The sequence below is a fragment of the Ctenopharyngodon idella genome, chromosome 9 (genome assembly GCF_019924925.1).
Source record: "Ctenopharyngodon idella isolate HZGC_01 chromosome 9, HZGC01, whole genome shotgun sequence".
In the NCBI taxonomy this organism is placed as follows: domain Eukaryota; kingdom Metazoa; phylum Chordata; class Actinopteri; order Cypriniformes; family Xenocyprididae; genus Ctenopharyngodon; species Ctenopharyngodon idella.
The window spans coordinates 19,854,448-19,871,522 of NC_067228.1; the positions used below are offsets into that span (position 1 = coordinate 19,854,448).

Here is a 17,075-nt window from a genome sequence, read left to right on the forward strand (position 1 = left end):
GGAAGCAGCAGGAATGAAAACACAAATATCATGCTAAATGTCTGATAACTGATAACTTTGCCCACAGTGTTTATTGAAAGCTGTATTTGCATCTAAAAAAATCCTACTTAACACCAAAGTCATAGAGGCCGCAAGTGATTTCTTAACCAAATGACCATAGAGACACCTTTCCCTAAAAACTGTTTAAAGGGAAACGTGTGACTGCATGACCGTCATGCATGCTAATGAGCAAGATTTTGCACTGTGCCTTTTAAAAAGACATTTGCATGCGTAGGCCTGTTTTAAAGGTTAAAGGGACAGTTGAGCCCAAAAAAAAATGGAGCACAAAAGAAAATATTTTAGTGTTTCTTCATTCATAAAATGAAAATCAGTGGGGTCCAAAGTTGTTTTGAACTCCATCAACCCTCTATGCACACACTCCAAATAGAATCACTATAGTAAGTTATGATGTGGACTTCTCTATTCTAATAGAATCAGAACAATTATTAAAACTTCATAGTTATCGTCCTTGGTGTTAACAGGCTTTTAGACTCTAACTCAATCATTGGTGAGTGAAATTTGACAATATATCAGCTAATGGCTAATGACGGACATTATTTATTCACAACGTAGATGGTTGTCCAATAACTTTTATTGTATGGACAAAAACAGTTGAAAGGCTCATTAATGTCTTTTCTGTTTCAACACAAGGGAGAGTAAATGATAAAATAATTTTCATTTCTGAATCGTCTGTAAAGGTTCATGAAATCACAGACTAAAAGTCTGCAAGTAATACCTGGAACAGCATTGTGCGATTCTTATCAGCATCAGACGGCTGCACGTTATTGGGCGCGCTAGCGTGTCTCCTACGCGTTGACCCCTTGCCTGCCTCTCTGGGTTTTTTCTGCAGGCCGCCCGCCAGGCTATTACAGCGCGTACGAATCTCCTGCTGCTCCCCAAAACCAGAGTCCTCCAAAATGCACTCAGGAAAGGCCCCTCGCAGGCTGCCTGTACTGGAAGAGCTAGTCAGTTTCCCATTGCCCAACTCAGACAGCTCTTCCTCAGTCGAGCTGGGTTCTGCCTCAGGTTCGTCAACTTCGCAGAGGGAGGAGCTTAGAGGGTCATCGCCCATGATGAACTCTACGGGGGCCTCGGTGGAGCTACGCTGGCCATTGAGGAGCCGCAGACGCTTGCGTTCAAGCTCGTGTTGGCGGAATTTGTCAATGCAGTCGTCAATTAGAGTGGAAGGGGCTTTCTTGTGGTTGACAGTCACTTTTCCACAGTAAAGTACTTCGAACTTTTGGGAGTTGTAGAAAGACTCGTCACTCTCTTGCTTGGGCTTGCTTTCCTCCTTAAGTGCAGCCTTGGACACCTGTCTAATGCTGCTAATAACCTCAGGCACCTGGGGAACAGGGTAAGACATTAGATCAACCATAAAAATACTAAATCAACACACTGAAAGGCAAACAAGGATAAAACTTCCATAAAAAGGCTCAGTGGTTACATTAAACTTTTGCAGGGAGACATGCAGTTTGCATAACTAACTAGGTTCAGCCCCTCAGGAGCTAGTAATACAAAAGCCAAGGCAGACTGACGATATCAGAAAAAGAAACAGCTGAGGAACCTGAGTGTACATTAAAGAAGCCAAATGGATATAAATCTATCAGAGAAACCTCTTCTCTGGTATCTGATACTACTATTGATCATTTAGAATGAAACCTGTAGCTAAACAGAGATCTTCACGAGTCTTTAAGCTGGAGTCCGAGTCAAGTCTGAAGTCTTTATCACTGGAGTCCGAGTAAAGTCTGGAGTCTTTTGTCACGAGTCCGAGTCGAGTCTCAAGTCATTTAAAAAGAAATAATAATAATAATAATAATAATAATCAAATCCTATTTATCATTTACCTAGTTGTATTATATAGACCAAATAATATGATCTTTCTATCATCTGTTTTATTTGAAAATAAGGTCCTATGATGTAAGGGATAATGTACATCCAGCTTGTTACTTTATAATCCATTACAATGTACAAAACAGTCGTCCCGGCAACACGAGTAGTCATTTTCAATACAGTCGCTAAGTGGACGCAAGATGGCGCCAGGGACTCACGGTTTGTTATACAGCTTCGTTGTTATTGACGACAGTTATTATAAGAAAATAATAAAACCTCGGAATGTTTAAGAATGTCAATTGAAAATTCTACACATCTCCTATAACAGCTCTTTCTATCTCTCTCGATACGTTAAAATATGAGCTTTAAGTAATAAATGGATTAACATCTCTTTCTATCTTTCTTATGGACACACATTAAGAAAGAGAAAAGCTGCATATAATACGAAAATTGATTAAACGTAGTGCTAGGTTTCAAGGCTAGATTTTTTTTGTTCATATTTTAACAGACTGGCAATCTAAATGAGCCATTCAGCTACACCACAGTAGCTAGCTGTGAGTTAATGTGACTAACCTTTGTGGATGCGATGTCTCATAAAATTTGATGTTGTTGTTCCGGTGTCTTTAATTGTTTTCCCACATTCTGTGCATCTAGCCGATCTGACATGTTAATAAACCCAAACGAAAGAACATATATATGGCACGGTGGCTCCCGTCATGTTTCATGGGACTCTTATGACATTTCGGAGTTTACGCGCAATACACGGACAAACGTAATCAAATGACAAGAGTCCGATCTACCACGACAGATAGGGAAATAAATGTGACGCAGATATTATAAAACCATTTAAACGCAACACAAATTCTTTATTTATTAAATCAGTAGTTAAGGGTAAAAGACTTGAGTCGTTTTTAAAATATTCACGAGTCTTTTGTGTCGAGTCGAGTCAAGTCTGAAGTCTATTAAAATGTGACTCGAGCGCCCATCTCTGAGCTAAGAAAACAGATCTCTGTTTTTATATGCCTGAACATCAGTAGGAATCTTGAAACTAGGTGCAAGGGAATAGGTTTAATTATAACATTGGTTAAATCAGAAATGCTATACATATCCACACAAAATACTCTGAAATCCCTAATTTCATCTTCATGTATTAAAGATTTTCTTTTCCAGGAACCAACACTCGTTTTAAACACAGCTGAGAAACTGAAATGTTAAAAAAAAAAAAAAAAATCTGGGCGGATTCACAAAATGTAAGATAAATTCTAAGAAGTTTGTAAGAATGTTCAGTAAGTACAGTTCTTGAAAAATATACATTCTCAGATATTCTACATTTTACATAAGCACATCTTAAGTAAATTTAAGTTTCATGACACGTTGGAGGCTATGTTATTAATGCTGTTTTCAAATAAAATTATTTTCAGGAATTTAAAAGTTTTGTCTTTAGAACAATCTTGAGGAAAAAAAAAAAAAAGTTTAGAATATTCCTAAGAATACAAAAAAAAACCAAAAAAAACAACAACATTCTTAAAAATGGTTTGTGATTTCAACCCCTGAATTTGCTGAAACACCATTTTTGGAAACCTTGAGATTTGAATTAGCAGTTTGATTAGGCTCCTCACAGAAAGGCACAGGACAATAAAGAAACTGATTTACAGCGGCTTGGGTTTCGAACACAAGCAGCATTTGCATAATACTCATAAAACAACCCATGCAGAGTCAGAAACCATGAAGAGAGAGTCCCTTGTAACGCTTAATTTAACTTATTACTTATTACGGGAAATAAAATTTTACAAATTAAAACATGACTAAAATGACATAGCTATAATTATCATGACTCATGTGCCTACCATCCATACTCAAATCTGCATTCATGCTTTTGAGTTTAAAACTGATATATTATGTGGTTGCAAATGTCAGATATACCTCAAAATATGTTACACCCGTGATCTCATGCCTTTGCTTGATTTAGAAATGTTCTGCCTTGTCTCTCAGGCTAAAGTGTATACAAGGTTATGGCAATGTTAAATAAAACTGATTTACATCAGCAAGACACATCTTGTTTGGGAGAATACAAAAAGAAGTCTGGTGACAGAATTGGGCCTGGTGCCAGCTAGACTCAGAGGTGAAACGAAATGAAGCTCCACAGACTTTAAACAGACACTAGGCCAACTCGGACTAGACTGGAAGAGCATGCTTGGCTGGCCTGATCTGATAGATGACTACCGTAAGCCTGGTATAAGATGGTCAGTTCTGAACTGACTCAACATTAACAGTAAATCCATGAAGTTACATTCAGGGAAAACAAACAGAAGTAGAGAAAATGATGTTCTAACAAGAATCTGCTTTAGAAAAAAAAAAAAAAAAAGTTTCAGGCATGGTATATACAAAGGTTTGAGTTTCCTTGAATCAAAGCAAGACACGCCAAGCTCTGAGACACATTAGCATGTTGCACAGTGCACAGAGTGCAAAGCAGTAGTGTGAACAAGAAAACTGTCGATATAAACAAATCTTCCAAGAATTAAAGCCCTGTAATGGCCACAGAGTGCTTGCTGCATAAAAATACAAGGCGTCATAACAAGGTCACATGGATTACTTGTTCAAGGCAGTAATAGAGAGCAAGTCAAACACAACAGCAGGCTGTGCACACTAGTCTATCTCTTGCAAAGATAAACATAGGTATGCTTAAAAAATGTGCTGAAACCTATGAAAACTTTCACATTAGAGGCAGACATCTGCAAAGGACATTTGACTTACTGCTTTCCCAAGTTACTGGCACAACTACACCTATAATATAAATCATCTTTTTATTGGCTATCAGGTACAACAAACACCTAACCCACCATATTAAATTTCAGCTCATAACTCTATATAATATGTGGCTTGTTGAGAAGAGGTGTGCTTTTTGAAGCTATCTGAAGCTTGCCTGGTGTGCAAAAACCATTGAAGGAGGGACCTGGGTTATATATAGAACCATAATATCATAGAGACTTGAGGCTGGAAAAGAAACCATCCAGAAAACCTTATAAACCACATTAAAGTCCACTCAGAATGCCTTAGCAACCGCATAGCAACGCCCTGGCAACCACCCAGAACAGCCTAACAGTTTAGCAGCAAGTTCTGCATGGGTACATTTTCTTTACTTTGCAATTGGTTTTATGTAATTATTGCAGGCACTTCACGAGTGAGTCAGGAGTAAAATATAAAGACAATTAAGACCTCTGTGGTCCACTACACGTTGGTCAGTAAATATAGCTCAGTTTAATGCAAACATTTCTTTAAAACCCCAAGGCTAACTTGTGGAAAATCACGGTGCAGCTGAGAGAAAAGGCTCCTTGAGATCAGGAGGAAAAGCAAACAATCATTCAGGCAATCGTCTGCTGTAATGGGCTGCCTGTGTTAGCAGCACAAAGGGTGTGGCTGCTTGTTTTTAACTGACAAATGACTTATTTCCTAGGAACACTCACAGATTTCCAAAAAGTCTCTAACTACCTAGTTTAACCAGCCTGAATAATCTGAAAAAAGCAGATTTTTAAATCTGATAGTGAAAAGGCAATGCATACTAGTGCTGTTTAGAGGTCACATGCCCAGCATACAAGAAAAAGAGCAACGAAACCATTCACCTGTAGCAAACTTCATTCGATGACCTCACCAGGCATCAGTGACAATGTTTTAAACCCTTAAATAGTCTGAATTATTCAATTGCAAGATGATGCTAGAACCCCCTTTAAGTCTAATAAATTATTTGCACTGAAACATGTGAGGATGAAAGGAGGAGGGTGTGAATTACAGAAGCTGTAAAAAAAAAAAAAAAAAAAAAAAAGGTTTATAATACTTTATTAGTTTTCTCTCCATCTGCACAAATAGAAAATTCCTTGTTATTGCAATAGATGACAATATAAAACTTAAGTCATTTTTATCACACTTTCCGTTGCAATATTTGCCTTTTAATTAACTGGCGCCCAGGGCATTTAGTGAATATATGACATCAGCTCTCCTCAAGTTCACTAGCAAAGTAACCACATGTATAGTGCATCACATTAAGTATGAACATGTTTGTCTGACAACAAAAGAGTGTCTAAATACTTTATCGTCATTTTTAACACATATTCTTTTATTATTTAAAACACAATGCTTTTGTGAAGTAAATAAATGGCACTTGGTTTCATTTGCTGTAACCAAATGCAAATACATTTTTAAGTGCAGATAACTGTTCAAATATTTTTTGAGGCCACGGCGTATGACTAAAGCTTTAACATGAATGACACAGAGGTTTGAGACCAGATGAGGAATTTACACCACTTTGATTTATGCATCAAAGCTGTAGGATGAAAAATAGTTTAATAGTAAACTGAGCATACAAAGAAGCTGTGATGAGAAATTCTTATACTTTTCATTAAAATTGATGAAATTCAAATCGACTGATTAGTACAAAATGCATAACCTCCTAATTCACAAAATTATCACCATTTATGCTTGCAAGATTTAAAGAATGTGCAAAATTTCATCAACGATGACCTTATGTTTAAAGGGAATGCTTCAGAATGCTGTTTAAAAACTAAGACATAAAATGCAAACAGCACTGGAGGCTTCGCAGGACATTACCAGTCAACCCACATAAAACTAACAGTGAAAACAGAGAAAAGAGCACTGAAAGATGATGAAACTGAACATTAAAAAAATATATTTTTAATATTTCATCAAAATCTAACGTACACAAGTTAACCTTGACAGCCCTACAAATATACTGCACAAAATCCTTTAATTTCTCAATTTTTTAGCAAACCCCCAAGTTTGAAAATTCCTTACTTAAAATCCACATTAAAATATTGATCATCCATAGGTATAACTTTGCTTTCTCTGCAGTACCAAAACACAATGCACTAGAACATGACACTCATGTCACCGGTCACTTCTTATCCTGGATGCAGATTGGCATGACATGACTTATTCTAATTATGTGTACCAGGAAGACCAACTACAAGGTATTCAGGGCAGCTGGATAAAGTGGGACACTGTACCATATTCCAAAACCCTGACTTGCAGGTCTAAGTTATTATATCCTGTGTAACATTGCTTTTGCTTCATACTTTGATGACCGCTCCAAACTTCAAAACAAATAGCCTCGTCTTGAACTGAATAAACAATGAACAAAATGCATCAGAAGGACCCGACATTTTTCTTGCCCACAGCATAAACACACAGTCGCTTAATCACAGATAATGCTTTCCTTTCATTTCTATCAGTGTAATGAGCCCATGGCATCTGAGTGCACATAGTGTATCATTATGAAAAGAAGCACAACCTTACTTTGTTGCCCTTACACTGGGTGGGCTATTCCACGCTGAAGGTGAAGTTATAAATAAGAGGCCAGTGGGTTCCCCCACAGCCTTAAAAGTTGTATGTCTATAACTATGTCACTCCACAGGTATCTGGAAAGGATTGATCGGGCTGCATTAAGACTAGGAGATCTTTATATGCTGAAATGCCAGCCGAGTCAGTCTCAGAACACTGGAGACACACAGTAGCACTTTGAAATGAGCCAGCAGCCATCTTAAGATGTGAGCAAAGACACATTCCTCATGGACTATCTAGCACGTGTTGCTATGCGGCTACGTGTTGCTATTTTCTTGCATAACGCATGACGGTGATGTATGTATGTTGCCTCTGGAGCTCAACATGCACTCACAAGAGGACCAACACTAGGAAGAGAAACTTTCTCTTCCTCACATTCACTTCTGAGTACTTTTACCTTTGAGAATGTACAACAATAGCATAAATAGCATACATAATGTAGCAAGTGCAAAGAAAATGATTTCTTTTTAACTGGAATTTACAGAGAAACAAAGAGATATACACTACCTGGCCAAAAAAAAAAAAAAAAAAGTAGTTTGGATTTAAATTGGCAAATGCTTAAGAGTCAATAATTGGACAATTATTGCAGTGATTATTATCTAGCATGTTATATGTTTGGTAACAGTTCTTCTAACCCCAATTGATGGAGTGTGTAGCTTTTCATTTCTTAAAAACCATGTAGGATAAATGTTGTGATGTTATTTCCATCAAGACATGCATCAATTTTTGGCCAAGATCTTGTATTGACAATGCAAGAGTCAAACACTCTGTAAAGTCTGCTCCAGCACATCCCAAAGACTTTCAATGAATATAAGGTCCGGACTCAGAGGTAATAATTCATGTGGGAAAATGATTCTTCATGCTCCCTCCCAACCATTCTTTCACAATTTGAGCCTGATGAATCTTGACATTGTCCTCCTGGAATATGGCCATGATGTGTCTTGTTTAAAAAAATTAAAAACTACACACTCCATCAATTAGGGTTTGAAGAACTGTTGCCAAACATATAACATGCAATGATCCAATTGTTGACTCTTAAGCATTAGCCTATTTAAATTCAAACAGTGACTTTTTTTGGCCAGGCATTATACTTAAAAATATGTAAATGCATAGCAAATCACTGCATATACACACATATGTTCTAATTCATGTTTCACCCACAACAAAGTGCATTATCCAGGCTTCTTAAATATAGCTCAGCTGTAGAATAACATTAGGGTTACATTACAACTAATCAATACGATGGAACAGACAACTCAGATGTAACTACAGTGCATCATGGTTATTATTGTTGTTTCAAGGCATCATGACAGAGAGCAGAGGAGCGGGTGGGGGTATTTCAATATTCTAAGTGTGTATTGTCAAGCTGATCTGATTAATCCTTCCTCCGCGTGTGCCAGGAGAGATCTGACCTGTCTTTACATGATGCCCTGTAAATCTAATTCCTCTGGTGCAACGGTGCCCTACATACTGCCATTTATCCAACTGACAAAGACCTGTCAATCATACAGCAGACTAAACGTCAGAGTGCATTGTAACTGGCATTGTAAAAGTTTAGCATGATCCATTATCTCTGATGAAAAGGGGGGCAAAGGAAGGATGTTTATATATATATATATATATATATATACATATACACACACACACACACACACACACTACAGGTTGCGTAGTGTGAGCAATACACAATAGTAACAAAAGACTCGATATTTAAGAATATAACCATTTAAGTTGAATAGGTGGTAATATGGGTAAAATAAAAATTAAAATGATGGTCAAATGATGTTATGTATTCATATACCAGAAAGAACCGATAACCAGTCTACCTCTAATCCAATCCCCAAAAAGGGTTAATTGAATATCTGTAAAAAATAATTAACAAAATGAGGTCATTTAACAATACACCCGATATTTAAGAATATAACAATTTAAGTTGAAAAGGTGGTAATACCAGTAAAATAAATAAATAAAAATAAAAATTATGGTCAAATGATGCCATCTATTCATATACCAAAAAGAACCTATAACCAGTCTACCTCTAATCCAATCCCCTGAAAGGGTTAATTGAATATCTGTAAAAAATAATTAACATAATTAATGACATAAGGTCATACATAACCATTTAAGTTGAAAAGGTGTTGATATTGGAATAAATTCATAAAAATTATGGTCGAATAATGCAATTTATTCATATACCGAAAAGAACCGATAACCAGTCTACCTCTAATCCGAACCCAAGAAAGTGTTGACTCATAAACTATAACCACTGTGCCCTTGAGCAACATATTAAACAGATAAAGCACTTAACAGCAGAATTAGTGCCCAAACGTACCTGATTTGGATCACATGCTTTGAACACATGGCATGCCATCTCAGACTCTGGGTTCTCTGGCTGACTTCTGATAAGGTAGGCAAAATAAGACAGGTCATGACTATTATGGATAAACCTGGATATAAACTGTGCTTTGTGCTCGAATATGAACACGGACGGGTTGCTGCTGTTTGCGGGCACGCAGCGGATCAGAGTGGACGAGAGACACAGCTGAACTTCTCTGGCCTGTGCGGGACCGGACTCGTTCTTCTCACTTTTTCTCCGGATCTCCGCCACCAGCCACGGCAGCATGGGCAGCGTGGTTCGCCTGTCCAGAGACGACCAGCCCATGTAACAGAGCGCAAACCTCTTCTCTGCCTTTTGATTACTGTCATTATTATGAATCCCTTTGCCATCCTGTCCCTCCATCTCTCCAAGGGCTCCGGGACAAAGACTTTAGTTGCTTTGTGCAACAACTCTATGCCTTTACACCACCAAATGCCTAACTACATACATGCACCGGTCATTATTATGTGAAAGCAGCTGGAAACATCTCCTGGCGCGTTAATGGTACATGGATCTCTCACGTTTTAGTCAAAAGTGCGCAAGGATCGTGTGTCCCGAAGAGCTTAAGCTACAATAATACTGGCTTTTAAGATGCCTAGAGGCTTTTTTTCGAAGGTCAGTTCACTGTTTAAAAATAAAAACATCCACTCGACGGGTCTGAGGGCTAGAAAAATCCATATATGAAGTTAAACGATTTGCTTCAGTGTATCAATACACAGCTGCTTGAAGGAAGCGCGTCTTATTCCTGCAGATTTCTCGAGTCCCGACGCCTCAGATTGTGGACGACGCCGCGGACAAACGCCTCATGTGTGAAGTTGCAAATCAGCTGGAGTCCTTTAAAGTCACTGCACATCACTTTTTAGTCGTTATTGTGTCATTTATCGGCGTTGGAGAACAGAGAGTGCTGTTGTTCCAGGAGGAGTGGCCGCAGCAGCCATATGAGAGGCGTTCACTTGAACGCGAGCGAGCGAGCGTGCGCCTGTGTGTGTGCGTAAGTGTGGATCTCTGGCTCCCCTGCTTCTTCAGGAAACACACGGCACTGGCCTGATTGAGGAAAGCAAGTGATCTTTATTCATGCTTGGGATATTTAAATAGTTTAACTCTTTAGAGCTAGACCTAGTTGTCACACATATTACTCCACTGGCAATTTTATATTTTTGAAAGTCAGCTGTTTTTAGGCTACAAAAAAGCTATTGTACACCATTGTCGCCCCGGGGACTGACATTTTGGGCCAACATGCCTCAGTTGTGAATATTGATATATATAAAACAATTTGTCCTGAGGACACAGTTCAAGCTTTTGGTTATAATGTCAGTGTAGTTTTAATGTCAGTGTGGTTCACTTGTTTATCAAACACAAACATGATTATATTAAAATTTTAATATTAAGAACACAATTAACTAAAACATAATTTTATCAGTTTTTTTAAATAAGCCCTTGTCACAACATCCTGTTACAACCAGCCTTAGTCTCGCCCTATATAATATAGGCCTACTGATTTTATTTAATGTCATACAAAACAGGTATATATCATATCTGGAGAAGGACATACATTATATGTCCAAAAGACAGACCAATATAATCCACACTAAAAATTGAGTCAAGAGACTTTACTGTGGACAAAGCATTCTTCACATTTCTAGTAAATAAAGGGTGAGGTTCAGGGTGTGTTTAGGGTGAACATACTTGTAAAATTCAATGTGAATAAATGGCATCCATGTAAATGAAATTTCATTCGAACAATAGGCCTATTTGTATTAAGTAATGATTTTTCCAGTATAGTGAATTGGATACAAATCACATAAGAAGGCTACTGATAGGTTTGAAACATGAAACTGTACTTTTGCACAAAAATGATTCAGTATACTCAACAGCGCCCTCTGCTGTCTCTAAAACTATAATGGAATTTGATGATATAGGCTACTGTGGTCATATTCGGAATCAAATACTAACATACTGCATACTATGTAGTAGACCTATACAGTGTAAACTGTCTACCCTTCATTTCAAAGACAGCGGCTGAATTCGAAATAATTCAAAATAGTATGTTTTTCCATACTTCTCTTACTATTTCTGCCATTTATTTAATACTGTACACTATAGAAATAGTAGAATAGGCTACTGTACAAATAGTAATAGTATACTAGTAGTATGCTATTCAGAAGTACACAACCTGGATGCTGCCATCATCAGTTAAGGAGAAAATTATTTTTGAGCTGTAAATGTCATGTGATTACTCACTCTAGTAAAAGAGATGTCCAAAAATTATCTGGCCTACAAAAATATAATGAACTGTTACGATTTTTATTTAATCAGAAAATACTGCTATTTTGTAATGGCCATTAAAGTTGGCATAAAACAGAAGTTTTTTATTATTATTAATGCAGAACTTATACAAACAAACAAGATCTGGGACATGGTTGTATCTCTTACAGTGAACAATCATAATGACAAAAACAGAAAAAATAAATATAATGGATTTGCGTACCTCAAAGTATGGAATTATATAGACAGAAAAAAAAGAAAAGCACAATAATTAGGTCATATCATAAATCATGTCTTTGAATAAATCATCATAATGCATCAAAAAATGTGCACTTTTTTGTTATTTATAAGTCTAAGGGATGAAAGAGTTAAATTCAGCAACAAAAAAAGGAAAACATAAAGAAGATTTAAGCCATTTTTGCTTGTGAATGAAGAATTTTGCATACAAGATAAAGAAATTAACAACATATTCAAGGGACAGCCGCAAGGGACAGTCTCTTTGAGGATGAAGGTGTGGGTCACATTTGTAGGGCTAAAAATATAAGAACTTAAGTCAGCCAAAATGTATTGGTTATACTACAATCACACAATAAATGGGCAGCTGTTTCTTCAACAAAACCACAAAATGAGCAAGTTTCATCAACATCAGAATATTTAGAAATTATTTAGAGATTATTTAACAGGATAGATTTTATGGAGAATTTTATAATGAATTTCCTTAACCTTGTTGGATATACACAGTTTACTTGGCAAAAGCCAGGCCTTTCCATTTCCATTTGCTACAAAGGAACCCCAATAGGCGTAAAACAGAAGTTGTGAAAGTCTTTTTTCTTCCCTTATGACATGTATATCCAAGTGAAACGGCTTCTTGAACAAGAACAAAAGTAGGGCGGGGACTTGATTTTGTCCATCAGGAATTGATTGGATCGTTGTGGTTTGCTATTGCTGCGATTTTGAGTGACAGGTAGGTTGTCCCGCCCTTGCGCCAGTAAACACGTCATCAGAGAAGGGAACAGATGTCATTGCAAGAGTGAGGGGAAGATATTTTGATCAAAGATTACAGTGCACATGAAATAAAAAAATAATAATGATGATTACAGATAAATCATTTATAATTTATTATTATTTAATATAACGATTGACAAATATGTTTTAAATTATTATTATTATTAAATATTTTAAATTATATTTGCTTTTCTATCACAATCTCAAGACCCCTGTGAATCACTGAACAACTAAATTGCATAGGTTTTCATTTATGTTTCATGAAAGGGTTAGCTGGTGAATTAAATAAACTGAAAACACATTTTTAAAGAGTTCTCTCATGCTACTATTGCTGCCTTTGAGTGCTGACCAAGTTCCCAACTTAAAACAAGATGCTAAATAAGAAGCACCACTCCCAGATGAATATGAGATACATGTAAATATAACCCGTCAGAGACCCTCTGTAGCCCATCATGGTTTCAGGCCTTCAGAAAGTATTCAGGCCCCAATGGATTATTTCTCTCTCTGCTGTGTTGCAAGGTCACATTCAAACATATTTAAATGGGATCTTTCAGCCAAGACAAAAACAGCAGATCAAAAGACAATGAAGCTGCCAAAATTAGATTTTTGAAAAAGTTAACAAAATAAGTCCATTGGAAAAAATTAAAAAGGCAGTGCAAAACAGGTCACAAGACACTACAAAAATCAGGTCATCTTAGTGAATTTTTGCCAGAAACCAAATCCAACACCATCCCTACTGTTAAGCATTGTGATACATTGTGATTGCGATGTTAAGCAGGTGCAATACATTCAAAAAGACTATAAACAAAAAACAAAATATTGGTTCAGTGAATACTTTTATTGAAAAATATTAGGAGAAATTAATGTCCTTGAACATCAACTCATAAGTGTTATTTGTAATTTGAAAGGGGGAAACATGATTAATTAATGTTCCTAAAGGCACTGAAGACAATTATGAAGATCAATATTACTGACAAATGGAAATTGATGATGATCCACAGGGTATCTAACACAATACAATTATTTATTATGATAAAACAGATATTTAAACCTTAGCTACTGTAACAGTAGGACATGTCTTCAGATGTCTTTATTCAGTGCAGACAGTATTAAAGGAATAAAAAGAAAAAAGAAAAGAAAACTGTTAAATATTTAAATGTAAATATTTGGTCAAAGTCAGAATGGTTCAGAATCACTGCCTCAAAAAATCACATGCAGAAAAATATTAAACAGTCTCTAAAACGGAGGCCATTTCCTTGAACTGCCTGTAGAAGTTCTGAGGGACAAAATAACAATAAAATTATGAATTGCAGTAGTTCAGACACTACAGATGGTTTAAAATGAAATTAGGAAAATATATAATTCCATACCTGGAACTGCTGTACTGTCATCTCAAAGGATTTATATGATACCTCCCCTGATGTGTCTGCAATTTTCATTAAAACGGAGATGAACGAAGAGTTGAGGGATCGGCAGGTATCTGAGCTCACTGCCATTCCAAGCTTCCACTGGATATCTACAAGCTAAGAGTGAAGAAGCTTTGATATCAACAACTCGAGAGAGAATAGCGGCTGACCAATAGCGACATGGAAAACAAGAATCATGTGGCATACCTGTCCAATACTAGCCATTGTCAGGACCTCCTGATGTAGAAGAGAACCATGCTCAGTCCAAAACTGGTGCACCAACTGTAGGTTTGGTTTGGACCATTTACTGCTGCATTCAGTCAATTTACTGACCAAGACATCTGCACTGAGATTGCTCTTTGCAGCTAACCTGTTTCAATAAATATTTATCATAAACTTAATCACAGTATACATATACATATATATACATACACATAAATGTGTATTCACATAGGGTTTGAAATAAGCCCGTTTTAATTCACAAACATTTACATCAATGATGTTTTTTCCTTTGAAAGATAATACTGTACCTAAAATAGTATGACAGCAGTTTTATAACATCTTGAACAGCTTTCTGATCAAGGTTTATCCCAGCTCTTTGAAATTTCTGAGTTGGAGAAATAAAAGCATTTCAAAGATATAAAAAACAAGTACATGCATGGTCAATTTACAATATATTGACAGGGATGTCATTTTTGTGAGCTTACGTTACAGGTTTCAATCAAATCTACTGCCTTGTTCTGATCCTGAAGATGAACCAGGATCGCCTGAAGCTGGAAAATTAAAAGACTGGTATCAGATTAGCAGTCCGAATTAACATTCAATACCACATCCAGTAAATAGCTTGATGATAGTATGTCAATATGAACTGTGAAGTGTTGCAAAGATTTAAGCACAAACTTGTAATGTTTTTTCCCCCCATTGTACATGACCACACAATGTAATGACAAATCTTACCGTTTCTGCAAACAAGTCTGTGGGGAGTTTTTCAATTTTTTCGACCACACCATCCACACCTGCAATAAAACATGCAAAATATAATCAGAATTATATAATTTATGAATGCTAGGTTATATCAATTAATGGCTGGTATTTATACTTGAGACATTTTGTTCGGTGTAAAGTAAAAGATAAAAGGCACCCAGTATTATAAGGTATATGAGTTATATCAAAAAATATATATTGACACTGATGCAAAACCTTGAGGCAATGAGATCCAGGCAGTCCAGCAATGATTATGTCAGAGATCAAATTTGAATAAGTAATAACAAATTAATTAATTAAAAATTATAGAGACAAACAAATTAATTAAGTAATTAACAGTTAATAATAAAATCTAGAGTATTGTATCTAATGGATGAAGATGAAGATCAGAGTATAGAGAAAGAAGGAAAAAAATTAAGACATCTGCAGAATGAAATGAGAGGTAGAAGAGAAGCAGAAGCAGCCAGAAGTAGAAGACGCGGAAGAGATGCGAGAAGCAAAAAGAGCAAAGTAAAAGCTAAACTATCAAAGACTAAGTCTGTTTTATACCATAAGCATAGGAAAACTTACATCCCACTCAAACTCATGTTTTGGTCTAATAAGAAAAGGTCAAACAGATTTATCCATTATGTCATAGTTGGTGTAATGGCTAGGTCAGAGTGACTGGTCTAATGTCAAAGATAGATGAAAATAGATACAAAAGGTGTTGTTTTGACACCCTTAAGAGAATATTGCAGATCTTGCATTATCTCATGTCTGAAGAAATGGAAACAGACATATTTTCATACAAAGGTACATCAAGTTCAAATAAGCAACTAATTCCAAAAGCATCGTCGCTTCTGCAGTACTTAGCAGGCGTCCAATATCTAACCACAAACGTGTCAACACGACCTGTCACATTGGAACACTTGAAGAACAATTGAATATAGCAAGCGTACATAAGAAGAATAACCATAAAGGAGTACATTAAAGAGTAAATACTTGAAAATATGATGAGGATTAATATATGGAGTAGGAGTACATGAATATATGAAATCAAATGTAATATTGATAAATCATAAGCCATAAATGATTAAACAAAATGCATGAATATGAATATTGATCATTTTGGATTCACCAGATACAAAGTATTATATTCATAAATGAATATAAGGTTAATTTTGCCATGTTTAGTTTAATTATAGCACAGAACGTGAACGAACGCAAATTGCTGCTCTTAAATTTGCAAGAAAATAGTAATACATTCTACTTACCAGCTGACAGCTCCAGTCCTAACATCTTCGTCAACTTTTGGGCTATTTATCATAAGACAACTGCATTCAACAATATGTTAAAGAGACGAGTGTTTGCGGTGTTGTGTCAAAGCATAAATTATTTATTTTGGTCCAGTAGTACTATTTAGCCACTTCTGTAAAAAGGAGAGTTCCAGTCCGGAAGTGATGGCTTCCATTGAGATTTTCTTTCAAAATAATAGTACGACTGTTGGGAAGTGGGCTACTTATCTGTTAGTGTAATAAAGATAGTTTCTCTAAGGTGCATTCACCTAATGTCTAGTCCATCTAGTGTGCTAGGGTGTGGGAGTAGTAGGCTACATTTCAACACATCTTAATGAAATATGGTCAATTTATAATTTTCCCTGACTTCCCCTGAATGTTTTATTTTTAGTAAAAAAAAAACAAAAAACAAAAACTTACTGACCTTATGGGAGTCTAAAAAGGTGTTCTCTTTGCGGTCTTGTCATATGACAACAAAACAGGTCTAATGATTTATTTATATTAATAACTTAAAAATACTGACGTCAAATAAACAATACATCA

General features: G+C 36.2%; 2 protein-coding genes across 4 annotated transcripts in view; both read right to left on the bottom strand.

The window, feature by feature from the left end:
• Positions 1–11,383, bottom strand: part of tbc1d4 (TBC1 domain family, member 4) — a 38,469-nt gene extending 27,086 nt beyond the window's left edge. The window contains exons 1-2 of one of the 3 annotated variants that reach the window (XM_051904668.1): positions 9,554–11,383; positions 776–1,381 (exon numbers count right to left, since the gene is read on the bottom strand). In XM_051904668.1, coding sequence (XP_051760628.1) covers positions 776–1,381; positions 9,554–9,961 — 1,014 coding nt within the window. In that variant the 5' untranslated portion in view covers positions 9,962–11,383. The remainder of the gene's footprint in view (positions 1–775; positions 1,382–9,553) is intronic. The other 2 variants (XM_051904667.1, XM_051904669.1) reach the window with 2 other exon arrangements.
• A 2,304-nt stretch (positions 11,384–13,687) lies between these two features.
• Positions 13,688–16,719, bottom strand: commd6 (COMM domain containing 6). The gene is made up of 7 exons (XM_051904730.1): positions 16,512–16,719; positions 15,232–15,290; positions 14,982–15,047; positions 14,805–14,881; positions 14,482–14,644; positions 14,239–14,391; positions 13,688–14,144 (listed from the first exon to the last, which is right to left on the bottom strand). Exons 1-7 carry the CDS (start codon positions 16,534–16,536, stop codon positions 14,094–14,096), a joined length of 594 nt encoding a protein of 197 aa, XP_051760690.1. The 5' UTR covers positions 16,537–16,719; the 3' UTR covers positions 13,688–14,093.
• Between the last annotated feature and the right edge of the window lie 356 nt (positions 16,720–17,075).

Coding starts and splice junctions, on each gene's coding strand:
- commd6 (XM_051904730.1), bottom strand. CDS start 16,536: ATGTTAGGACTGGAGCTGTCAGCTG. Junction 15,048..15,231: donor CAGACTTGTTTGCAGAAACG/GTAAGATTTGTC, acceptor TTAATTTTCCAG/CTTCAGGCGATCCTGGTTCA. Junction 14,392..14,481: donor CAATGGCTAGTATTGGACAG/GTATGCCACATG, acceptor CTTCACTCTTAG/CTTGTAGATATCCAGTGGAA.